This window comes from Eptatretus burgeri, chromosome 8 (assembly GCF_056783735.1).
Source record: "Eptatretus burgeri isolate ZD-2024b chromosome 8, Ebu_testis_v1, whole genome shotgun sequence".
NCBI classification, from domain to species: Eukaryota; Metazoa; Chordata; class Myxini; order Myxiniformes; family Myxinidae; genus Eptatretus; species Eptatretus burgeri.
Window position 1 is genome coordinate 4,364,313 of NC_140968.1, and position 27,354 is coordinate 4,391,666.

At 43.5% G+C, this 27,354-nt stretch overlaps 1 protein-coding gene across 3 annotated transcripts in view; it reads left to right on the forward strand.

Moving 5' to 3' along the window:
* DAP3 (death associated protein 3) overlaps nt 1-26,411 on the forward strand; it is a 47,317-nt gene extending 20,906 nt beyond the window's left edge. For 2 of the 3 annotated variants that reach the window (XM_085890695.1, XM_085890698.1), the window contains exons 3-13: nt 2,021-2,134; nt 2,313-2,414; nt 2,649-2,757; nt 3,661-3,753; nt 4,455-4,585; nt 14,332-14,412; nt 14,840-14,998; nt 15,379-15,438; nt 16,558-16,647; nt 16,778-16,895; nt 23,024-26,411. In XM_085890695.1, coding sequence (XP_085746821.1) covers nt 2,021-2,134; nt 2,313-2,414; nt 2,649-2,757; nt 3,661-3,753; nt 4,455-4,585; nt 14,332-14,412; nt 14,840-14,998; nt 15,379-15,438; nt 16,558-16,647; nt 16,778-16,895; nt 23,024-23,109 — 1,143 coding nt within the window. In that variant the 3' untranslated portion in view covers nt 23,110-26,411. Of the gene's footprint in view, nt 1-2,020; nt 2,135-2,312; nt 2,415-2,648; nt 2,758-3,660; nt 3,754-4,388; nt 4,586-14,331; nt 14,413-14,839; nt 14,999-15,378; nt 15,439-16,557; nt 16,648-16,777; nt 16,896-23,023 lie in introns of all 3 variants that reach the window. The other variant, XM_085890697.1, reaches the window with a different exon arrangement.
* Nucleotides 26,412-27,354: the final 943 nt, after the last annotated feature.

Sequence of the window (27,354 nt, forward strand, 5' to 3'; positions counted from 1 at the left end):
ACACGATATATGTTGGGCTGTCCTGATGGCCCTTATTGCTAGAAGTTTCTGCAAATGTGTGCCAAGCATTCCGAGGTGGATTACCTCATTTCCAAAGTTGCGTATCGTGTGTCAAATCAATTGTTTATGACCTTAGAGACTTGAAATGTCTTTAAACGTGTACCTCAATGTCAGCACACCCAGTGGTTGAAGTTCATTTTGAGTGTGTACTAATTGAGTGATAATTTTGTCATGTTGTTATATATATATATATATATATATATATATATATATATATATATATATATATATATATATATATATATATATATATATATATATATATATATATATATATATATATATATATATATATATATATATAATATTGTTACGAATTCGCGCCCGCCGGCGTGCGATCGGCCGCTTTCCACTAATAGCAGCCGCATCGCCCACCGGACAGACAATTCAGTCGTGACCCTCCTGGGACTATCGCCAGAAACCAATCACGGGTGGGGGTTTAACCTCACCACAGCCCAGTCCGCATTCTACCCGCGCGAAATGGGGTCACTCGCCGAATATCGAAATACCTAAGTACTCGCGCGGGTAACCTACCGAGGGGCCGTACCTCGCCACAGGTTGGCTTGGGACACGAACCGCTTAAGTGGTTCATTCCGTTCTACAGCGATAACTGAGCGGGTATTATCGCCGACCTCGATGGATCCGATTCTCCTTACCGGGTGTTTAAAACCCAACTAATTATTCCGCGATGCAAGATGGCATTTTTAATGGGGAATGGAGGACGCAACGAACGGGATACATTTCACACAAGGACATTTATTACTTACACATAACACAAGCAAGGAATCATGCACGTATTTACAAGCAAGGCAAATAGAAAGCAATACAACCGACTACAATGAGAATGTACATGCACTTAACAGTTTTACTTAACAGATGGCGCCACGACAACATTCATTCAAAAACCCAACAGAAACACAAGAAAAGACCCCCTCACAGACAAGGGGGTCAGGCTGGACCACTTGGTTCTTTATGACACGGGACCTGGGAGACCGAACGGGTCCCGCGAGACCGTAGCAGGTTTCCTGCACCCTCGAGGTGCCTCGATGGTCGGCGAGCTCTCTCTGGCACTGTCCTCCACGGACGCGCAGGTTCGCACCCCACAGCTGGCAGAGCTGCGCCTCCCGTCCGCGTCTCCGGTACATCGCCCAGATTCTCCACCGACCCACGCCTCTGGTGTACGGGTCGCTCCACAGACCCAGAGACCAATACAAGACCAGACCAAGAGAAGGGCACAAAACGAAGAGAGGAGACCAGACCAGGAAAAGAGTGCCAACGAAGAGGAGGAGAAACCAAGGCTCGCGGCTGTCTGCCTTATATAGCCTGGGGCTCCGCCCTTCGCCCCTCCCCATTTTCGGCTCCGCCTCCCTTCGAGAAGCTTCTCGAAAAGGGGCGTTTCTCAACTCCGACCGCCTCACTCCTCGTATCCACCAATCGCGAGCGAGCTGCCTCGCCCTTCTCGTCACACCAGCCTCGGAGAAAAAAGGCGGTAAAAAACCCACATGTCATCGCAGTTCCTTCCTTGTTCCCTTTTCTTGGTGCCCTCGGACCGCTTTCGACGCGGAAAGGGTCGTAGCATGGTCTGTGGAGGATGGCGTAGTGGCGAAGATGGTGGTGGTTGTTGTAATGGTGGGCGAGATATGTCGGTTCAAAATAACTATAGAGAAATAAAAACCTACCTCAAAGGGTCACAGCCCGGTGAACACGAATAAAACCCATTAAATAACGGTGGGGAAATCTAACTGAACACAGACTTATTGATCTCACTGAACTACGGACCCTTTATGGTGTTCTGCGAATTTCCACAGTCGTAACAATATGTTGATTTGTTTTTTTGTATTGTGATTCCTCAATGTCGGTGTACCACCAGATAGGTGTGCAGTGATTTGATTTTTATTTGCCATAAATTGTGCACAAATGCAATCCTGTGGCTGTGTTTCTGATCTGTGCCCTCTTCCAGGAGCTTTTCCAAGGGTCATACACGGGAAAGCTCTCTCGCAATCTTAGCTCCATCACACCTGAGGCAGAACCAGCGGCTCCTCCTTCCATATTTCGCACCACGGAGTCTGACCCGGTTTGTGGCATTGGGGATTTCAGGTTACTTCACGTAGTAGCTAATTATAATTTGAAGTGTCCACGACGTTAATTTTCCTTTAAAAATATCCATTGTTATAATCTCATTCAAAGGGAAGAGCCACTTGAATCTTCAGAATGAAATACTTCACAGGCCTCATTGTAATTTGTGCCTGCAGGCCAAGCATAATCAGATGCACCTGGGAATGTATTACACAGTGCCGCCAGAAGATTTTGCTGTGGTGTTCCCCCAAATAAGGCCAAAGCTGTATGCCCAGCAGGTGGGTACAGAAAGGAATGATCAAGTTGTGAGAAGTGGGGGGGGGGTGGGGGAGGGGTGGTTGGAGTAGGGGTGGGGGTGGGGGGAGGGTGTAGACTGTAGAGATAAGCAACTTCCTTTTGATGTAAGTGTCCTTAATATATTACTCGTATTATGGACACACCTATCGGTATACTATATCATCAAGTTTTTCTGAGTTGTAGCATGTTCATGTATACCATGCCATGCTTTGCAGGTTGAAGCCTTCAATGAGGCTTGCATAATGATTCGTGAGCCTGCCTTGGAGCTCATTAGCTACCTCTCTTCAGCCAATTACTCTCTCCCTGCCGCTCGTTACCTCATCTGTATCCTTGAACTCACAATTACCACCATTTGTTTCCTGATCTGGAATCAGTGATATGATTGTATTTGTGTCTATTTGTTTGTTACGTCTGTCTGTCTGTCTGTCTGTCTGTCACACGATTTTTGGCTATAGTTTTCAAGCATTCGTTTTGAAACTTTTTGTGTGTGTCGGTGACCGTCGAAGGACAGCAACGCTTAGTTTTGGTGTCGATCCGAATCTGGATCCGGATCTGAGAATTTTTTCAAGTGATTCTTCACCGTTGAGAGATCGGACTAAAAATGATATATAGCACGATATCTCAAAAAGTTGTGGACTGATTCGGATGAAACTCGGTGGACAGGTTGGGAATGCCAGGAAGAATTGATTCAATTTTGGTGAAGGTCCGAATCCAGATCTGGTGACGAGAATTATTTAATTTTTAACCGATTCTTCACCATCGAGAGATGGGGCGGACATTGAATGGACATTAAACTGGGCTTCCCATCTGCCCGCATCAGTTGGTAGATGCAAGATCCCATGGCGTCCTTCATGGATATTAGGCGAGTTAACACCAGCACCTTGAACAGTTCCAAATTCCTGCTCTCACCTAAAGGGGGCACTAAATCAGCGGCACATCAGTTTCTCACAGCCACAACCATGTGCTGCATACGGAAGAATAGATTCATCGTAATACCCTGAATCAATCTGGCATCTGTTGTTTGTTTAAATGCATGATGACATGCACCTCCTGTTCCTGTTAAAGTACCTCTGACTCCATCAGAGTGTGGCATGTTCACATCTTGGACGTTTGACCTGAAAGTGATGCAACACAAAAGCTGAAAAACGATTTATGAACCAAGGTACAACTTTGGATGGAACACCTGCACGATGTCAAGATGCTTAACCCTAACACGATGCCAATCAGATGGGAAGAAAGGCAGTGGGAAGAGCATTACGCTGAACCACATAGTGCATTACTGTTCAACACAGGGCTGGCTAACAGTGCACGTACCTGACGGTATGGAAAAAAAAAAACTTTCTTTTGTGTTGCTGGTGTCTTTTTCCTTTTGACTCACTTGCCAAGCTAAGGTGCCTTGTATCTGATGCCAGGTTAGAGTTGAACTGCACGATGACACTTGAAGAAATTTAATACCTACTAGACGACCCGTGAACCCGTTGGGTTCCCGTTGTGACAGCGTTTGCTAAGAAAATCATTTCAAAAAAGAAAGAAAGGAAAAAGATAGCTCCAGCAAACTATACCGCTGTGGTTGTTTGCATTGATCAAATAATCCTGAAGAGTAGTTGACTGAATCAGAAATTGATTTTTTAATAATTTTTTCGTTGCCTGATTTGAACGAAACTTGACACTGCACACCGCAGGAGAAGGGTGAGTAAGGTGGCCCTAAAATTTTTGCGCTATTGTGTACTGTTTTGGCTGTATTTTGGGAACATACATACATACATACATACATACATACATACATACATACATACATACATACACGATGAGAGTTTTTGTAATATTAATACCAATGTTACTGGATTTTTTTTTTTTAAACACATGCCCTCAACCGGAAAAATTAGTCCATTTCAATCCCTTCGCTTTCATGCTCATCTTGGAAATGTTTTCCTGCATGGCCGAAACATTTATAGGGTTTTCAGCAAACATACCGCTTGCAACTTGTTCTCAGCCCGGACGCGTCAATCGTTTCTCTACAGCTCACCTGTGGGTGAAAAACTGCAGGGACTTGCTGCCGTCCACTTACCGCCAGGGCCGTTATGACCAGCCAACGCAAGCAGTGAATTGGCTGAGGAAGTTCCGAATCAGCAATGAAAAGTTCCTCAAAGAGGTAACTCTCATGTTACACTCTCACTTTTATCCTACCCGACATTTGACTTTTTCATTTTTTACCTCCGCCACCTAAGGTGGACGGAGGTTATGCTTTCACCCCTGTTTGTTACCTGGAAAAATGATTTCACCAAGTATATTGGTCTGTAGCGTCTGTCTGTTTGCCACACTTTTTTTTTTATTTTTTTGCACAATTTGTTCTGAAAATGTTTTGTGTATGCAGGTGACTGGCCAAGGACAGTAACCCACATTTTTGGTCAGGATCCGGATACTATAACTTTTCAAGTGATTCTTCACCATTGAGAGATAGGGCCAAAAATTCTATATAGCACGATGTCTCAAAAAGTTGTGGACGGATTCGGACGAAACTTTGTGGACAGATTGGATGTGCGACGAGGAAGGAGTTATTCGATTTTTGTGAAGATCCGAATCTGGATTCGAGGACTTATTTCATTTTTTTTTTAAGTGATCCTTCACCATTGAGAGATGGGGCCAAAAACTATATACGGCATGATATGTCAAAAAGTTGCGGACGAGTTATGACAAAACGAGGTGGATCAGTTGGTTACGTCACATGAACAAGCCAATTCCATTTTGGTTCAGATCCAGCCCATCAGTGGGATACAAAACGTGAACTGCTCGGCTTGGCAGAGCTATGCGCTCCACCGAGTGCCGTTCTACTTTGTTCTGTTTTGCCAAGCGTTGCTCTGAGTGATTTTTCATTTGTTTGTCTGCCTGCTTGTTGGTCTGTCTGTTTGTGAGCAGGATATCTCAAAAGGTTGTGGACAGATTTGGACGAAACTTGATGGACAAGTTGGGTGTGTGACAAAATCGAATTGAACGGATTTTGGTGAAGATCTGGATCCGGAAAGCTTTTGAAATGCTTTGCACTGCTCAAGATAAAGCTCTTGAAATGTCTTGACTGAAAAGGACAAAGTCTCAACTCTGTCCCCTTCTGTACCCTTCCCACCATTACAGAATGTTCCCTGCAGCTATGCGGACGTCTCCCTTGCCATAGTGGAGACATTTCTTACGCAGCTTGACTCATCTTCCACAACATAATGGCACAAGTGCTCTAATCATCAGTGGCACAGCTACCCTCTCTCGTTTCTCTCTTTCACATGTCCTTCGATGATGGGCAACTTTTTCCATCTCAGAAAGTTGCGAACATCGCTCTCATCCAAATGAAAAGGTTCAAAAACAGATCCCATCAACTACAGACCTATCGGCCCTCTCCTTATCATACGCAAAATAATGGAGAACTCCATCATTGCAGCCAGCCTCAAGCACCATCACTTCTCTTACAACCAGTTTCACTTCCTACCTGGCCATTCCACCATGGATATGTTACTCCTGACACAGCAGTCAAACGATTCACTGAACCACGAGCAAGAGGTTATGGCCATCTCTTTGAATATATCTCGATCCTGTGATACTGTTTGGCATCCAGCCTTGATTTTTAAGTTGTCTTACTTTGGTATGCAGGCCCCTTCTCTCAAGTGGTTGTCTTCGTTTCCTCAATGAGTAGAAACACCGGGTTGTATCCATTCCCATGATCCTACTCTCAAGTCCGGGGTGCCACAAGGCAGCATCTTTGGACCTACATTGCTTTTGATTTATATCAGAGATCTGTCTGATTCTCTTGAAAACCACCTTGACCATTTTTGTGACGACTCCACCCTGTGTCGAAAGATATGTCACTATTGTGAATGGCCGGCTGTTATTGGGAATTCGCCTCCTGCGTTCGGCAATCCATTCAGCAGACTTGGAAAAGGCAAGCTGCCAGTCAGCGAGAATAGAGCATTATGTTCAATGCCGGCAAGTCACTCGTTCTTACAAGACTTGTTCTTCATTCGTGTCCAATCCACTTCTCCTGACAGTTAGTGGAAGAGGTGCAGTCCTTCGAACCCCTTGGCCTCACAATCTACCATAACCTTGACTGGGTGGATCAAACTGTATCAACCAGCCAGCATCAAAGGCTAGTCGCCATCTGAGTAATCTCCATAAAGCTAAGGCATTCATCCTTTCATCACGGTGTACAAGGCTTTCATTGAGAACTCCATTGAGTATAGCTGCTCCTGCTTCCCACCTGCTCCTCTTGAGGTGGTCGAACACAACGTCGTCCACCCGATTGGTATCTTTAGGCAGGAGGCGGACTCCCAAGATCTGTCACTCCCAATAGATGCAAATTGGTGGGCTCTATTTTATACAGGTTTACACCTGGCTTTGCTCCTGCCATCTCCTACCTCTGTCTTCTGAAAGTTTCTCAAGAAACAATCACGTGCTCACCCTCCCAAAGTCGAGGCTGATTGTGAAAGCAAATGGTCAAGGCCCAAATTTATTTGCCTCCTTATTCCTCCGATTGTGGCAGTGTCTCCCTGTGGCCATTGTCTCACCCTCCTCACTCAAGCCTTTCAAATGTGTTGCCCATCATTACCTCATGTGCTCCCCCTATGGACGTCCACAATCTCTTCGACACACGCTGATTATTTCCCATTCCGTTCCTATCTGGACCATTGTTACTCATTCTTGTGTTATTCTTGCTATCTTCTCCAAGCCCCCCTCCCCACCCCTAATATCCCACCAGGATGAGGTCGATCGGTGTGTGAATGCACCCCGGAATAATTTTGGTAATAAGTCGGCCGATTATACGTCCATCGAACCAAAATTTTAGCTACTTGAGAGAAACCTGCCAGCAAACAATGTCATCGACACACATAAATCGAAAAGATGATATTTTCTGAAATATTCAACTATATTTGTGCTTGGGGGTGTAAAGGTACCCCAAAGGACAGAATGAAGGTTCAGTACTTCTAAGTACCGTTTGTAGTATACACAAGTACATCTATTAAGTACTTCATGGCCTATGTAGTACAATTTGAGGGCGTCGAATATGAAATAGGCAAAGCCTAGACACGAACGAAGAACCGGAAGGAAAGTGAATAAATGGAAAATATGAACATAAATCCAAACCTCGTTAGTTTCCGGTATCGCCTCAGCGTGCATTAAACACAAACTAATTTTTATCTCCAATTTGTTATCCGAGTTGTTGAATGAAAATAAATTGTTTTGACTTTTATTTTGGCGAATCGACCCACAATGCAATGTGAACAAACATGGCGGCCTTCACCGTGGTGCCGTAGGTGGTGGAGTAGTCGACACAATTTCCAAACTATGGTGGGGTTGAAAGTTAGATCATCGATTTTGGTTAGTGAGATCATATACATGTGCACGCACGCACGCACACACACACACGCACACACACACACACACACTATCATGGCGGTTCATGATTCGTGAGGGGAAATTTTTAAACGTTTAAGAACACGAATGCACATGATTACAGTTTCATGAACAATGCCAACAAGTGGAAAAACAACAGTAGGTAGTGTTTACAAGTTTTTATTTACTTTTGATGTGATGATGATGCATATCAGAATCCGGTGTGAGTCTCTCAAGAGGACGCAGGTAAGGGTGCTGAAAAGTCGTGCACTGAAGGGGACACAGGTGGAAGTCCTGAAGAGTTATGCACTGAAGGGGGGATGCAGGTTAGGGTGCTCTTGGGAGCAGACCCACGTACACTTAGGACCCATGATTGGTTTGAAACGATGAGCACAAAGGTTCATGAGCATGAGGAATCGCAGCAGGTCAAAGCTGCGAGACAAGAAGAAAGAGTTAGGCCCAGGACATGCTGCGCAGACAGACCCGTGCAGGGGATTGTGGGTAGGGCGTTGTCACGAAGGGGGCTGTGTGTAGATGGGGGAGAGGTGGGGAGTATGACCATTGTTTGTGGGGGATGGTGGTAAGGGATGGTTTATGCCCACAAAAAAACCACAAGTAGCTGGAGCACAGAGACCTGCGACAGTCGAAGCGGGTCACATTTTATAAATCAAAATCATGAAGAGCTGGATTCTGCAAATTTCCAATCCATGAATGTCAGGGTTTTACGGAACTTACTGGAATGTAGCTTATTAAAATTATCACCAACATATGATACAATCTTTGCTTTCAGCAAAGAAGTTCAACTCCACATCAAATGTACATTCTACACCTACGGATAAATGGCAATTTCCAAAAATACTCGTATGTTAAAATTTGGCCAGGACACCAGCACACAACGGCCTGCTACTCCGTCATCTGAGTTGCACGTACGGATTCCACCAAATGGGGACAGCAGGATCGCAACATGACAATGTGTTTCTTCATATTATGTTAAATACATTGATATAATAATACGCTTTGTTCGTCCATCCGTCCATGTGTCATGTTCCTTTCCACCCATTGGTCGGACAGTTGATCTGACTCCACCCACAATTGTAACCTGAAAAATCATACGGCACCAATTTTGTGCGATGCGAAGCCAAAGAGATCTTCGGAGTTGTCATATTCACAATCGCCATGCCCTCCCTTTAAGTTTGCCCTTCAGTGTAAAACAACCAAGTCGACTGTTAAAAGGATCATCAAACGTCAAAAGGTTGGAGCCGATATGCGTCACGGGCCTCGTGAAGGCCACAGTAAGTGTAGGCCTATGGCTTCAATCCTTAGGATTCAGGCCTCTGGTGTCAGCCTATGGACCAGTGCAATTGGACTCTATCCGAGCTATATAACTACGATGTATTATATATATGCACATCGGCAGTGGGTATGTTTTTGCTTCAAACCCGGGTTATTAATCTCCGCCATCTTCGAAGATGGATGGAGGTTACTGTTTTCACCCCTTTCTGTTTGTTTGTTTGTTTGTGAACAGTATTACGGAAAAACTCTTCAACGGATTTCGACGAAACTTGGTGGGGGGGGGGTTAGGTATGGTCCAAGGATCATGCCATTAAATTTTGGACTTGGTCCCCCCCCCCCAAAAAAAAAATTGTTAAGAGAAAAAAAAAAATTTTTTGCATTTCTGCATGTTTTAAGTGATTTCCAACCCCCGCCTCCAAAAAAAATTGTTACCCCCCCTGCAAAAAAAGATTTTTTTTTTGCATTTCTATATGTTTTAAGTGATTTCCAAACCCCCCCCCCCCAAAAAAAATTGTGACTTGGTCCCCCCCAAAAAAAAATTGTTAGAGAAATTTTTTTTTTTTTTTTTTTGCATTTCTACATGTTTTAAGTAATTTCCAACCCCCCGCCCCCCCCAAATTTAGAAAAAAAAAATTTTTTGCATTTCTACATATTTTAAGTGATTTCCAACCTCCCCCCCCCCAAAAAAAAAAAAATTGTTAGAGAAAAAAAAATTTTTACAACTTTTATTTCAACAAAATTTCGATTTCTTTTTTTTGCATTTCTACATGTTTAAAGTGATTTCCAACCCCCCCCCCCCCAAAAAAAAATGGAGAAAAGAACTATAACTCTGTCAGCACTGTTGACATCATATTTAATGAATAAGATATAAGGTTCACTTGAGTGACCCAGCAGTATTGGCGGCGGAGGTTTTGCACTCTCCCGAGTGCTCCCCCTCTAGTTTTTATTTATTTTAGGGGGAAATCAAGGCAGCAGTCTGTTGCCTATAGATAGTTTTCGATGACGTCATACTTCCGGCCCGTTCACTGGTCGACTACCATTTTGGAGCTGACGGGGAAACAAACAAAAGCACGTACAAAAATGATCATTGGTGTATTTTTGTTATCGGCATGACTTCTAAAACGGCTTCAAACTTTACTCATACCTTGGACAAAGTCAGTAGAGAGAGATATACCAGGACTAGGTTAATCTAATCGACGACACAGATTCCTACACAATTGACAACACGGAGTGGTCTTGTGACGTCGAGAAGTGAGCAGGCGTCACATATCCAGATTTTGTGAACTTTCTGTTTTGTTCAAGGAGTGCCTGTACCTTAAAGCAACTCAAATCGTACAGAGGACTGGAGGCATACAATGGGTTTTTTGTGGATGGGTCCAGAGTGTAACCGTGCACCTGGTCAGTGAACTTTTTGTACACACAGCGAGAGTAAGTACTGTAGTGCACCATGTTGTAGTTGTTCCGAATTGTAAATTGTAGACCGACCGACTTGATGTTTTAGTATTGAGAGTGGAGGAATTGACTTATGAGTGAGCGTAAGCATTCATGTTTGGGAGATGCAAATGTCTGACATACAAAAAAAATATGAATCTGGGTCCTCCACGAGACCTTTTATGCAGCCCATAAGAGCGTAGTAGCTCACCATTGTTGATAGGATAAGGAGCTTCATTTTCACTTGACGCATTGTCTTGCCTCTGGGACGTTCACCTCCACAATGGTGGACAGCTGACGTACCGGATGTGTAATGACACGATGAAACTATCAATCCGCCGCCCAAATAACTGTGGCATTCTCTTGAGCAAGGGCTTTTACCATGGACGTTCCACAGGTCCTTGCTATTATTTCCCACTATTTTCTCTTAAACGACTCGACCGGGAACCATAAACCCCCATGTCATTATCAAGGTCTTTCTCTGAGGAGTTCCAGGAATCTCGCGACATTGTGAAAGAAAACATCCATCATTATTTACTTCTTAGGGTGCGTACACTGTAAAAGAAACCCCCTACATTCACAGATTCGCAATTCCCAGAACCGAGCTATTCGCAGTTTTATAAAATGTGAACTGATACTTTCGTGGCCCCTCTGCTCCAGCTTCTCGCAGTTTTTGTGGGCATAAACCGTCCCACACCACCACCCCCCCCCCCCACAAATTATGGACCATACCCAACAATCAATGATCATACTACCCTGCCCTCCTCCATCTACCCACAATCCCCTGCACGGGTCCATCTGCGCAGCGTATCCTGCGTCTATCTCTCTCTATCTCTCTATCTCTCTATCTCTCTATCTCTCTCTTCTCGTCCTCAGCTGCCTTGACCTGCTGTGATTCCTTGCGCTTGTGAACTTTTGTGCTCATTGTTTCAAATCAATCAGTGGGTAACTAAGCATCCTGTTCAGTGCACGACTATTCAGCACCCTCACCTGCGCCCTTTTCATCATCATCATCATCATCATCATCATCATCATCATCATCATCATCATCATCATCATCATCATCATCATCATCATCATCATCATCATCATCATCATCATCATCATCATCATCATCATCATCATCATCATCATCATCATCATCATCATCATCATCATCATCATCTACTGTTGTGTTTTTTTAATTACTTGTAAGCATTTTTAATGAAAGTGTAAGGATGTGCATTCATGTTCTCGAAGTTTTTAAATTTCCCCTTATGAATGATGAACTGCACTGAACCTATTCTCCTTTTTCCCCACTGAAACAATGCCCCGACATTCGTGGATTTGTGCTTTGCGGTGGTTTTCAAGAATGGACATCCCCCGCGAATGTCGGGCTGCTGACTGTATAAGCATCAGGAAGAAGATGATCGGTTGCAAGTTGTTCATTGACACAATTAGGCAGCTCATGGTCACCTGAGAGTTGAGGTTCCACGGGGTTTCTGCATATCTCACGGGATTGTGAGTTGGATGGTCGACCGGGATGGGCCATGACATGCGAAAGCTATGTTGTTGCTGTTTCGATCGCGGTTTCTGTGAAGTCTGTGATGGCATAATGATAGTGGGATGGAATGGGAAGGGGAAAGAGTTAAATATTCCGCTGTTTCGATGGGGTAATGAAGGAATTTGTAATGATTGATGTGGGAATGCCCTTTTGCTTTTATTAGTGTAAGGAGTGGGGTAGGGAGGACAGAGTTGGTCTTGGGAGTAAGGGAGAGGGGGGGAGAGCAAAGATGGGACAGAGTTGGGAGGGTGAGGTTGAGACTCTGGGGGTGGGTGGATTGAGTTGTGATGGGTGGGGAGTGGGGGAGAGAAGGCTTGTAGTGGAGAGGGGATTGAGGGCTTCGGATTGTAAGGGGAATGTTGAGGACTTGCGGTTGGAAAGGGCAGTTGATAACTTGGAGTTTGTGAGGGTGTGGACTTGAAGTCACATTATACACTGTGGGAATGTTCCTCGGGTCCCTGTTCGTCTGTATGTATGTATATACAGTGTGGAGAACAAGTATTTGATACACTGTCAATTTTGCAGGTTTTCCCACTTAAAAGCACGTAGAGGTCTGTAATTTTTATCATAGGTACACTTCAACTGTGAAAGACAGAATCTAAAATAAAAATCCTGAAAATCACATTGTATGATTTTTAAATAATTAATTTGCATTTTATTGCATGAAATAAGTATTTGATCACCAAACAACCAGTAAGAATTCCGGCTCTCACAGACCTGTTAGTTTTGTCTTCAAGAAGCCCTCCCATTCTCCACTCATTACCAGTATTAACTGCACCTGTTTGAACTCGTTATCTGCATAAAAGACAGTTGTCCACACTCAATCAATCAGACTCCAACCTCTCCACAATGGGCAAGACCAGAGAGCTGTCTAAGGACATCAGGGACAAAATTGTAGACTTGCATAAGGCTGGGATGGGCTACAGGACAATAGGCAAGCAGCTTCGTGAGAAGGCAACAACTGTTGGCGCAATTATTAGAAAATGGAAGAAGTTCAAGATAACAGTCAATCTCCCTCGGTCTGGGGCTCCATGCAAGATCTCACCTCGTGGAGCCTCAATGATCATGAGAAAGGTGAGGGATCAGCCCAGAACTACACGGCAGGACCTGGTCAATGACCTGAAGAGAGCTGGGACCACAGTATTAAAGAAAACCATAAGTAACACACTACGCCGTCATGGATTAAAATCCTGCAGCGCACGCAAAGTCCCTCTGCTCAAGCCAGCGCATGTCCAGGCCCGTCTGAAGTTTGCCAATGACCATCTGGATGATCCAGAGGAGGAATGGGAGAAGGCCATGTGGTCTGATGAGACCAAAAATAGAGCTTTTTGGTTTAAACTCCACTTGCCGTGTTTGGAGGAAGAAGAAGTATGAGTACAACCCCAAGAACACCATCCCAACCATGAAGCATGGAGGTGGAAACATCATTCGTTGGGAATGCTTTTCTGCAAAGGGGACAGGACGACTGCACCGTATTGAGGGGAGGATAGATGGGGTCATGTATCGTGAGATATTGGCCAACAACCTTCTTCCCTCAACAAGAGCATTGAAGATGGGGCGTGGCTGGGTCTTCCGGCATGACAACGACCCGAAACACACAGCCAGGGCAACTCAGGGGTGGCTCTGTAAGAAGCTCTCAAGGTCCTGGAGTGGCCTAGCCAGTCTCCAGACCTGAACCCAATAGAAAATCTTTGGACGGAGCTGAAAGTCTGTGTTGCCCAGCGACAGCCCCGAAACCTGAAGGATCTGGAGAAGATCTGTATGGAGGAGTGGGCCAAAATCCCTGCTGCAGTCTGTGCTAACCTGGTTAAGAACTATAGGAAACGTCTGATCTCTGTAATTGCAAACAAAGGTTTCTGTACCAAGTATTAAGTTCTGTTTTTCTGATGTATCAAATACTTATTTAATACAATTAAATGCAAATTAATTATTTAAAAATCATACAATGTGATTTTCAGGATTTTTGTTTTAGATTCCGTCTTTCACAGTTGAAGTGTACCTATGATAAAAATTACAGACCTCTACGTGCTTTGTAAGTGGGAAAACCTGCAAAATCGGCAGTGTATCAAATACTTGTTCTCCCCACTGTATATATACCCAGCCCCAGATGTACTGAGCAAGTTGCCTGACCTTAACCGTAACATGAAACACATTATTTTTGTTTGATTGCTCGCGGCGTTAAAGGAGATGCATTGAAGCTGAAAAATGAGGTGAAGCATCGTATTTCCTCGAAGGATCGCTTGTTTTGTGTGTACCAGATGAAGACCCAGAAGGCGTACACTTGGACCAAATCTGAATTTACGGAAGAAGGAACATTTTTGCTGGATGTCTTGGATAAGGTGAGGCTTTGTTCTTTCCATAATAATGTATTACAACACCATCGAGGTACGAGCTTACGCCGTGTTGCTGCTCACACAGAAACTTATTTTGCATCTTGTGGAATTGTTGCCACCTCGGGTCGCCATTGAGCCGTGGGTGTTGAGTGCATTTTGTGATGATTGCTTGCTGGTTTCGGGATGATATTGTACTTCTCCAATCAAGAAGCTTCATAAAGAAGCTCCGTGTGATCATTTGAAAGCTTGTTTTTATGGGATTGCTTTTTGGATTCTGTCACTTCCTGATTGCCCAACATAACTGACTGATCAGCACTTGCGTCTGCTGCTCACCACACCATTGTGATGCAAACTCAGGTTGCTTGCTGTGTTGTTGTCTCGGCAGTCATTGGTTGTCGTTAATATCTTGGTGAATGCTTCTTTGTGTGGACAGGGCATAGCACGACCCCGTGTAGCATCTGACATCGTCGGTATGCTCTTCAAGGAGCTGAAGCAGTACAGCTTGGCAAAAAACGTCCGCATGCTGGTAGCGGTCGATGGAGCCAATTCCCTTTGGGGCCGTTCAGTCCTCACGAAGGAAGACAAAAGCCTGGTGAGTGTGTGTTCAGGCTTGAGCAAGTTCTTTAGAAAAGCACATTTGGTGCATTTGGGAAAAGGCCAATAAGGAAACAGAATGCACGTCTCACCAATTAATTTGTCACTCGGAGAAAAGCTCGCAGATTTTGACCTTTCAACCACAGAGAGGTCTTAATCGTTACTCTGAAGACCACTCTGTGTTTAAAAAACACGTGGGACCCCAGCCCTTGTCCATACAACAAATGTATGGGCCGGTTGTGCATTGTGTTGCTCCGACATGGAGATGCACTCGCACACCCCGTGTTTTCGTTGGGGGGTTTTGGTGGCCCTTTTTGTTGTGTATGTGGAGGGATTGACCATTTTTGCCTTTTTTATTTCTATATTTCTTTCTTTTAGATAATGACAGAAGAACTAACTCTGATTTGGAATCTCAGGAAACTCATTCGGAGTGATTGGGTAAGTTTATCGTGTGACTCCCGAGGCACCAGGCTCACAATTCACATCCTGCTGCCGTACTCATACAAGTAGACTTCCAATTGCTCAAAACGAACATATAAGTGCTGACAGAATCGTACTGCGGAAATGTAGCATTTATATACCTGTTTGAGATTTGGTGGCCATTGTTCGTTTGTTGGTGAATGCTCTCCTCATGAGGAAGTGACCCCAAGTTCGAATCTCGTGCTCATTTCCTTTGCTTGTTAACCTCCGCCATCGAAGATGGACGGAGGTTACTGTTTTCACCCCTGTTTGTTTGTTTGTGAACAGTATTACGGAAAAACTCCTTGACGGATTTCGACGAAATTTGGTGGGGGGATTAGGTATGGTCCAAGGATCATGCCATTAGATTTTGGACTTGGTCCAAATTCAAATATGGCCGCTATGGCGGCCATTTTGAAAAAAATATTTGAATTTTTTTTCATTTCTACATGTTATAAATGATTTCCAACAAAAACGTGCCAAAATTATAATTGTGGCTGATTTTGGAACTTCAAGTGGATATACCCATGTAAAATCAATTTCTGTCTCAAGGAATCTAGTTATGACGAATGAATTGAGTCTGTAAAAGTTAAAAGTAAAAGGGAAAGTTGCAAACTATAACTCTGTGAGCACTGTTGACGTCAAATTGAATGAATAGGATATCAGGTTCACTTGAGTGACCTAGCAGTATTGGCGGCGGAGGTTTTGCACTCTACCGAGTGCTCCCCCTCTCGTTTGTTTCTGTTTTTGTTCTTTTTTTTCACTCCTATTGTTTGGTGCATTGTTCTTCCATCTGTGGTGCTTCCACAAATTCTCTCTCTGTCTCTCTGTCTCTCTGTGTCTCTGTGTCTCTGTGTCTCTGTCTCTCTCTTCCCACTTCCTTTTCAATGTGAAATTGTGGGAACGTGTGAAATCGTGCAAATCATCTAACTTGTGAAATCGTGTTGTAAAAATCCTTTGCATAATAATGCTATGTCTGGATCTGTAAAAGGTTCGGCTTCACCAGTAATTTTCCCATTTTCACAGGAAAAGTTTGTCCAAAAATATTGCTCTTCACCTTGCCGACACTGAGCGTAAGATGTTCAACTTGTCTTTCAGGCGAATGGTGCCATTGTGCTGGAATCGAATCAAACTGGATCTGTGTTTAGACGTGCTCTGGACTACTTGCCGACACCATTGTTTGGTCAGGTAATGCCGGTTGTTCGAGGTTAGAGGGTTCGAGAATGCGCCGCTTTGGCGAAACAGTGGGATGTCAGTGCAGCTGGAAAAGGCACGATGAAGATCTCTTCGCCTTCTCCCTCTATGTGACCCGATATAGGAAGGGTTTGATGCAGTCGATCCATTTGTTCCCATCAATGTTCGTAACTACAGCGAGAAGGAGTTTGAGAGCTGCTATATGTACTACATGGAGCGAAATTGGTTACAGCACAAACACGGTGAGTTGAGATGGCTGACTTGCCTTGTAACCCACGAGCGTTGTTAGTTGTGCCTAGTTACACAAGTAGGTCTGGCAGGATGGCATAGAGGTACACGGCCACTTTCCTCTGAGCCATCTCGACTCGGTTTGAATCCCGACTCAGCTATACGCTGTCATCCTGGCATTTTACAGGCAGGGTGATTCATCAATGTGTGTGCTGTCCCTCGGATAGATGTAAAACGGGAATCTCGTCTGCCAGCATTCGTTGGATGTGAAAAATCCCATGATGTCCTTCGCTAAGCGAGCTATCGCTGTCGTGGTGAACAAAAAATGCCAAATTCATGCCCTACCTTACAGGGGGCACAGCCGTGCTCCGTGTGTGTGTGTGTGCGTGTGTGCGTGCGTGCGTGCGTGCGTGCGCGCATGTGTGTGTGTGTGCGCGCGCATTTAGAACCTGCAGCCTTTTGGCTATTTCTTTTATTTTGCTTCACGATGATGATATATGTTAAACTATCATCAATTAAGTGTCCTGTACAGTATTTTCGTCGTTTTTCTTTGAAACTGGTTGATATTGAAGGAGAGTACAATGAGCTCTTGTTTCATTAACAACAATCTGTTACATCTCGTGTAAGGGACTTTCCCTTCCTGAAAGTCCCTGTAGTACCATTTTGTTTACCCCGTGTACTCCACCCCATCCCTCTCCCTTCCACAGATCTCCTACTGTCTCTGTTCTTCCCTCTTGTCTCCTGCCTTGTTGTATGTTTATTTGTATTAACTCTTACACGAGCCTCGACGTAGTCTACAAAAAAAAATTTTTTTTTTAAATAAAAGTTTATTTGTTCCATTTTTACCGCCTCGACAATAAAGGTCTCTCCACATTGCTTGAACTAAATGAGTCCTATGTTTGTTAACCCGTGTCATTTTTCCATGAAAAAATATTTCTGTTTATTTCATGTTGTACTGAACGAGGTTTATCAGAACATACTGGCAAAGTTGCATATATTTATTTACCTTTTCTTTTTAGCTCCTAACTGGGTGTCAGCTTTGCTGGGGACTTACATTTTACATTGTCGGTCTGTTCATCCGTCCATGTTTACTCTTTTATTATTTGGCCGTTGGTGATAGAAAAAATAGTCTCTTACAAGAAAAAGAGCAATCAGACATTGCAGACCCACACCAGCACTTGTTTTGTGTGGTGTTTGTGTTGTTTTATGTGGTGTATTTTGTGTGGCGTTTGTGTACTGTTGTGTTACGTAATAAATAAGACATAATTAGAACTGACACTTTATAACTGCGGGCAGTGATGACCGGGTATCAAGACGTCCCGCTTTGATGCAACCCCGCTTTGATCGGACACCTGACCCTGACCCATGACGTTTTAAAATTATTATTCAATTGAATTTAGAACAGGATTAACATAAATTCAATTCAGATCAAATGGAAGACCAAATAGGTACGAGTCCTGCAATGGAGTAATCAGAAGGAACCCAAACAAGCAAAAAGCAAAGATTAATTCATCAGGAGGAAACTGGATAGGATTCGGGTTTCAGCTGCTACCCCTCTACCCTCGCACCCATCCAGGCACAGCCAAGTGAGCCTTATTCAAAAAAAATACTAATAATAATAATAATTTTTTTTGAAACAAAAATAACTCGGATCAAAAAAAATCAATAATTCTAGCTGCCAGACCATGTGTCTGATCAAGTTGAAATTTAAACTCTATATTCCCCACCACTACTAGATCAGAATTGTGAAGTTTCACGTCGATTGAATAAGCGGTTCCAGAGAAAACATTATTTAATATTTTCTTCAATCCAATATGTCTGCCAAACCATATGACCTATCAATGATTCCTCAACAAAATTGTACACCCTAGGCTTTGGGAACATTTGTGTGAAGTTTCCCCTTGCTCTGTCCAGCCATTAGCGTAAATCTAATATGGCTACCAAACAATCTGGCCTATGACATCATATGTGTGAACCTTTTGTTCCTCATGGATAGGCAGTCATACCGAATGTAAAGTTCCACCTCGATCTGTTCAGTCACTTCAGAGAAGATTTTTGAAGGTTTTTTATTTTATTTTTTATTTTTAAACAATATAACTGCCGAATCACGGAGCCGATGACATCAAATTTTTTTTTCTGTGGACCATTTTATCCCTAGATTACCCTCAAAATTTTTCATACTTATCAGATGTAGCGTTCTACATGTGCAATTATTATGTCATAACGAAGGCACCTACGATGTCATTTTTTTTTTTAATCACACTTGTTCCCCATGAGGAGTACTTGCCGTGTGCCAAGTTTCCGTTTTTTCCTTGGTACAGTTTCAGAGATAAAGGTCCAAAGTTTTTCCATTTTTCCATTTTTCCAACATGCTGCCACATCACGTGACCTATGACATCATAATTATCATTAGAACATTCTGCATGAGTGACTAAGTCGTTCCTATGGTGAAAATTTTGTCTCAATCCGACAAACAGTTGTGGAGAAAATCACTAAAGTTCTGTACTGGCAAACAAACAAACAAGCAGTCATAGACTGGTACTTACAAAATCGTCAACTTGACCTCTGACCTTGTCTAATAAAAGCTGTCTCAAGAGAAGGTAGCGACGCAAAGCAGAAGTTTATACGATGATTCTGTACCAAACCATCAAAAATCGAATGTTTGACCTCACTGTGACCTTGACCTTTGACCGATTTTAACCAAAATCTCATCAGCACTGGCCATCACCCTCCTGAATCACGTGGTGTAATTTGACATCGGTAGCTTCTTCCGTTCTCGAGTTACCGCGGATTAACGTAACGTAAAGGTCACACTCGACGCCCCCCCCCCAACTCGAAAGGACGCCGGGGCGAGCGTGATGACGTCAGCGCGCACACGCAAAACCTTTACGTGACTCAACGACGCGTCTGCTCGAGCGCGCTGCGCCACGTGACGAGCCGTGACGCGGCGGGTGAAATATTTTTATACAATCTTAAAACGTCTCCAAAACATCCGATTTTACCAGAATTTCGACAACCGGGTGTTAAGCGTCCTAAGCGATTGCAAAAACCGAAGACAAAATTAAAATCGAGGTTAAAACAAACTCGTAACGCCGACCGAAGCAAAAATACTCCATTTCTCCACAGGAATTTATGGAATTATTTAATATTATTTTATAACACTGACATTTTTACAACAGCCATAACTCGACGAATTGACACACAAATTCCGCCGAACTTACCTCGATCTTCCAAACTCACGCTCTGTCAACAATACCTGTGGTAACTTTTCTCGAGTTATCATGTTTTGGATGTTTGACTTCACTGTGACCTTGACCTTTGACCGATTTTGACCAAAATCTAATCAGCGCTAGCCATCACCCTCCTGAATCACGTGGTGTAATTTGACATTGGTAGCTTCTTCCGTTCTCGAGTTATCGTGTCTACAAACAAACACACAAACGGAGGATGGAAGTGATTAATATACTTCCGAAATCTTTAGATTTGTCTGATCTTTAGATTACGTCTGATCTGATCTGTCTGATCCCCATGCTTACGAAATCTTTAGATTTCGTAAGTAACAAACAAATGAAACATTACTCGTAGAGCGACAACTTGGCAAAACAGCAAAAAGTAGAATGGCACTTGGTAGAGCGCATACCTTTGCCAGGTGGAACAGTTCATGTTTTATATCCCACTGATGGGCTGGAGCTGAACCAAAATCCAATCCGCTTGTTCTTGTCATCTATCTAACTCATCCACCTTGTTTTGTCATAACTCGTCCACAACTTTTTGAGATAGTGATTTCTATATAGTTTTTGGCCCTATCTATCAATTTTAGAAACTAGGCCTGTGATGACCTTTTAGCCTTAAAATTAATTGATGGCTGAATTAATTGACCTGATTTGCAAATCCTGTTCAAACTTGAAATCAATTCGATGAAAATTGAGGATTTGAGAAAATTTGCCCCAAATTGGCCTTTTGCTAAACCTCGTGGTTTTGGTTAAAAATTAATAGGTGGCTGAGTTCAGCGACCTGATATGCAAATGCTCTTCAAATTTCAAGTTCATGGGATTAAAATTCAGGATTTTAGAAATTTGGTCCAAATTGGCCTTTTGTCGATGTTGATTTCAATTTTAATCGTTGGTTGAATTCAGCGACCTAATATAAGTTGCAAATGGTCTTCAAATTTCAAGTCAATAGGATGAAAATTGACAATTTTAAAAACAATTAAAAAAAATTTGCCCTATGTTGACCTGACCTATGTTAACCTCAAACGTAATAGGTGGTTGAATTCATTGACCTGACTTGCAAGTTCTGTTCAAATTTCAAGTCAATTGGATGAAATTTGAGGATTTTAGAAAATCCTGTCTAAAAAAGATTTTAGACAGGAGCACTGTCAGACAACTTGGTTGCTGGGCCCCCAGGACAGACACTCCCTAGTTCGGGTTCCCTTTGGTTGCGCTAGCTAAACTGAACAGCGGAACGGCTAAATCCAACTCAGAATGGTAGTACCAGGTCCCCTCATTAGGTCGCCCGCAGGCGACCTGAAGTACTCGGTTGAATTCGGTCATACGACGAGTTTTCTACGTCTGTTTTTAGACTACTGTGTCTGCGATTGGTCAGTCGAAATGACGTCATGGAATCACCACGAGGCAACCAATAGGTCATCCAGGGATGTAGTCGGAACCGAAGACGATTTACGCGTCAGACCGGAAACCGGAAGTGGAAAACGAAATTGAAATAAATGATGAAAAAAAATGTTTTCAGCTAAATTTTCTCTTCTCCCCGCCAGGGAGCAGTCTTCTGTGTGTGTAAAACATGTTTGGAGTGATTGCAAAACTATAAATCAGCGAAAATTGCGTCCAAAGCACACAAATGATCTGGAACCCGACTTCGCTCGTGGAGTCGGGTACCAGATCAGCATACAAATACTTGACATGTCGGTTTCGTTTTCCACTTCCGGTTTCCGGTCTGACTCGTAAATCGTCTATTCGCCGTAAGAATTGGATTCGGTCTGACTCGTATATCGTCAATTCTCTGCGTATATAGTAGGGCCTAGGCATATATCATGCCGTTGCCGAAGCATAGTGCTAGTCTTGTCCGCGGCCGCTCACACCTTGTCCACATGGGTGGTGAATACATATATATATATATATATATATATATATATATATATATATATATATAATTCCCCCCCCCCCCCCCCAATATTATTACAAATTAATATAAAAATAATACATATGTACAGTTTGTATCATACATATTGTACACAATAGGTATAATAAGGACCTGATATCTGGCAAATCTCCAAAACCAGCAAGCCTAATTCCCCATGCTTGCCGGATAAGTGGTGCCCTACCTGTAGGTACCTGCACACCACCTTGAAGTATTTATTTATTTACTTATATACACTTTACAGTGGGATGTAAAGCACCTGCATCTCCAGCACCTGCATATTCGGGTTTTTTTATTTCGTTGTTTAAATGTAAAATCTCTCCGGTCCACGTCCCTCTTCATAAAATGTGGTTGAGGACTATGTCCTCCATGAGGTCTTGTATTCTTGTTAACTTTTCATTTCCCCTGGCACGTCATAATAAACTAACTTTGCTTGTTTTCTTGGATCGGAGTGAAAGGATAATCGTCGGGTATTGAGCTCACACTCGAGCCTTCTTGCTGCTGGTTCGATCTCCAGCGATATCAGATTTAACCAACGGGAGCCATCTCCAAGGATCATATGCTTATATTGGGGTAGCAGCACATAAGCAATGCTGTCCTTGAGAGGAGACGTCAATCTGACTGTACTGCCTGCTTGAAATTGCTTGCGGATGTTGGATCCCACTGAATATTTTTCAAACAGTTGCCCTTTATCAGTGAAGTATACTGTATATGCTTAATTATCTCACGGGATTATAACGCTAAACAAAACGATTAAAAAGAACTCCAAACCAAGAGGCCCTTTCATTCTGGGATTTAAACATCACTGTTCGGTCTCCAATGAAAATATAGGCTTTGCCTTTCTTATTCTTATTTAACCTTCTTTCATATTTATTCTTCTTATTTACTTTTTTCTTTGACTTTGCTGAACTGTGCTGAAGAAGAAGGATAAACCAGGGGTGTAATGCATCTTGTCGTGAATTTTTGAATCTCTTTGTCATTTCAGTCAAGACTGAGGCTGGAAAGCAAGAGCTGAAGTTTCTTTGCAATAAAAACCCAGCCACGATGGAGAAACTGTGTGCCTTCCTGTGAAAGATCCCGGGAGCAGCGCAGACCATTTCCACTTTGGTGTCGTCTATGAACTGATGTCTCCAGCAGTCGGTGATGCTTGGCTCCCGACCCATGATCCCCCACAGCAGTCTTCTGGTTGCTCTTTCCTCTTGATTTCATGCTATGACAGCAAATCTATAAAAAGAATAATAATAAAGGTTTGCAGGTTGTTGTTTTTTTTAAAAAATTGTCCTTTTGGTTTTGCAATTTTGGTACTTTTTAATTGATTTGTGGTTAGATCGTCCACTCCGGGTCTGGTAGGTCAGCGGTTCGATTCGGATCATGGTGGAGTCATTCTAAATACTTTACAAATGGTACGTGCTGCTTCTTGGTTGATGCTCAACATTTAGAGGATAAAACACAGACAGACCCTGCGGGTTGGAATCCCATTGGTTGGGAGGTGTGAGGAAGGAGATTTCTTCTTAATTGTGTCACTGACCTGGAGAGAAAAGTGACATCATAATGATGGTGTCACCATCAAAAAGGTGCTCGCATTGCTAATCCAATTGCACATTTTGAAGCAACATAATGCAATGGAGAATCGCAAGCGCAACCCTCGGGCTTGAATCCCTGTCATCTCGTATCTGCAAATGGAAGGGCACTCGGTGGAGCGCATACCTCCACCACGTGATGTCTGGTCCAGTAGAACATATTGGGCCCAATAAGTTTTTGAAAATATCATGCTATGTATAGTTTTGGTCCCATCTCTCAATGGTGACGAATGACTTTAAAAATTAAAAAATTCTCGTATCTGAATTCAGATCCTCAACAAAATCGAACAAACTCGTCCTTGTCACACACCCAAACTATCCACCAACTTTCGTCCGAATCCATCCACAACTCTGAGATATCCTGCTCACAGACAGACAGGGGTGAAAACACCTCCTTCCACCTTTGGTGGCGGAGGTAATAATCGAACTCTACAATCATGCATAACACAATGCCTGGTGTTGGTTTAATGGTTAGGGTCGTGAGCTTGGGATCCGAGGATCCTAAATATGAATCCCACTCGGCTGTTGTATTAATACCAGGTGGGGTTGACTCTGCCTGTCATCCTTCCGAGGTTGGCAAAATGAGTGCCAGCGTGCTGGTATCCTGTGTCGGAGTGGTGATCCATCCAGGATTGTACCCAATGAGCAAGGAGATTGCTTAGGCAGCACCAACGCTCTGTACAGAGTGTGGTCCCAATGGATGGATGGATGGATGCAGAACACAACCACAACTCCAGGCCTTATCAGGTATCACACCACTCAAGCCAACATGACATTATCTATTGCCTGTACTTTTTATGCCTCTGCCGATGAAGTCGCCAGAGGCATTATGTTTTCGGGTTGTCTGTCCGTCTGTGATAGGTTTTCGTTACCGCGATAATTTAATAATGACAAGGAATCTAAGTCAAACTTGGTAGAAAGTATTATAACGATGTAAAGATAAACTGATTAGATTATGGGGTCAGAGGTCAAATGAGGTAAAAATTCTGTTCCCACGATAACTTGACAACCAGTGATGGGATTTTGACCAAACTTGGAATAAGTATATTGTTACGACCCGGGGTTCGAGGTTCGCCATGGGACGAAGTGCTCGAGTTCCTCCAGAACATCCAGTCCTGAGGCCACCAGCCATGGATAACACTGCAGCTCAGCGGGTGGCTAATCAACCACGAATGCCGATTGGTACCGCCAATCCTGGAAGGGTGTCACTGCTTCGTGTGGTTACCTTACCTTTGGACGACGTTATCAAGGGGGCCTCGTGCCCTCGATGTATACTTGTGTTAACTTATCTGAACAGGTACAGCCGAGCAGAGTTGCCAAGTAAGCACCGGCTAATGTGTAGAGCCAATCGATGGGATAGAACTTCCCGGCTAACACTATGTGTGGACTATGCCAGACCTATGAAGGAAAAGACATGACGAGCTAGGTACCATTACAATAACAAGTTTGTATACCAATAATCCGTTTCCCAGAAACATTTGACCTGGTAAAACTACCAAAATCAGGAATCACTGCTCACCTTCACTCTTTCATTCCTCTTTTTTCCCCACCTCTGGAACAAACTCCCACACTCTCTTCAATTCCACTCTTCCCTCCGGGTCTTCAAAACAGCTGTTCACTACCATCTCATGTCTTCCCCCATCTAAAACCACGATCTTTTCTACCCCCGTTAATCCACCCCAAACCCACCTCCTTCAAATTCCCTGCTTTCCTTCCTGAAAGTCCCTGTAATATCCATCTTGTATTCCCCATGTTCCCCGTCCCATCCCTCTCCCTTCCACAGATGTCTTCATGTCTGTTCCCCACTGTTTTGTCCTTCCCACTCCTGCCCCTCTTGTCTTATGCCCCCCTTGTCGTGCGTTGTGTGTTAGCTCTCATACGAGCCTCGACAAGATATACAAAAAATAAATACATTGTTGGGGTTGATGTAAAAGGGAGGATTTTTTTCTTCTAAAATGGCATCACCTTTAAAAAAAACAAAAATTATATGAAATGTCGAGGTGTGTATAAGAGCTAACACACAGAACATAGAAAAAGGGGAGTAGGAGAAAAGTGGGTGGGAGAGAGAAGGACAAAACAGTGGGGAACAGAGACGTTAGGAGATCTGTGGAAGGGAGAGGGATGGGGAGGGAAAATGGGGAATACAAGATGGACATTACAGGGACTTTCAGGAAGGAAAACAGGGAATTTGAAGGAGGTGGGTTGGGGTGGATTAACGGGGGTAGAAAAGATCGAGGGTTTAGATGGGGGAAGATAGGTGGTGGTAAATCGCTGTTTTGAAGACCTGGAGGGAAGAATGGGATTGAAGAGAGTGAAGGAGTTTGTTCCAAAGGTGGGAAAAGAGGAATGAAAGAGTGAAGGTGAGCAGTGATTCATGATTTTGGTAGTTTTACCACGATGGGGTTGTTGGGGAACCTTGAGTTCCCTGAGGAAATATGGGGGGGGGGGACGCCGGAGCGGAGATGGGAGAAGACAAAGACCATCGACCTGCCTGTAGTGAGAGACCCAAAGACTCAGCCTCATCACTGGGGATACCAAGGATCCTAAAAGTCTTGGTTTCCACAGCATGAAGCTGAGAGAGGTGGGAGCACCAGCCCAGAGGGGAGAGCAGTACTCCATCAGACTGTGGATGAAAGCTTTTCGCCAAGTCACAAGCAGATAAAGACGTGTCCCTTTGGGAGTTCCAAGATGGCCGTGCGACGGCTTCACACTTGTGTGCAGTGTGCGCGATGATCAGCCGATCCTCCATCCAGTTTGTACAATGGTCAGTGACGGCACTGTTGGGGAAATTATTACTCTCTAGACAAGAAACCTTTGCCTCAGTCTGAGTAGGTCAAAGTGTTTGTGTTTTTCCTCTACTGTTCTACTATTTAGTTGTTAAGGCCTACCACCTACTTATAATCTTGTCTTTCTTTGACACTTTGGACATTGCTTGGGTTTCTGAAAGTACAAGGTGACCGGGCTGATAAGCTGTGCATTCTGTTTTTGCGATCAAAGGCCTCTCTGCTTATAAAATGGAATGGATATATGGGGAGGAAAAGAATGACTTGAGAGAGAGCAAATAAATGGTATAGAGGAAAGAACTCCTTGTGGACATTGATTATTACTGGACTTCTGTGGTTTATTTTATCCCGATACATGCAACACTGAGTCGGCTAGACGTTGAATCCTCGAGGAGGTCAAGATCCCTCAACAATCAAGAATCCTTTCGATCACGACGCGGTTCGAGGGAAGAAATCCACGTCAGTTGGTGCCGTGACTCGGATTCGAATCGGCGTTGTGCGGCGCTCGTGACCGGAGGTGCTTAATCTGCCGGAGGCAGTGCCTGGAGGAACGACAAGTGCTTGAGCGAAGGTAAGCAGGGGGGGTTCTCCGGGGGTGCGATTTATTTTATTCTGTGATTTTAGAGTGAATTTAGCGGTTGTGATTTGTGTGATTTTAGAGATGGGAAATAGAAATTGTAAAAGGAAGGAAAATGGGTATACCGAGGCAAATTGTATTCAAAAACCACGGAGAGGTACATGTGCAAGAATTATGTTTGATAAGTATGGGCCTGAAGCTGTGAGAGACATGGGGAAATGGTGCAATTGGACCAAAAATAGTCGATTACCCTTCCCTGTGAATGGAACGTTCGATCACGAGTGTTTGGACAATTTAAGAAAAGTACTGGAAGTGAAAAATAGTGACAAAAAGGTCCAGAAGCAGGTGAACTGGAGCGTTTATATAAATTGGATGA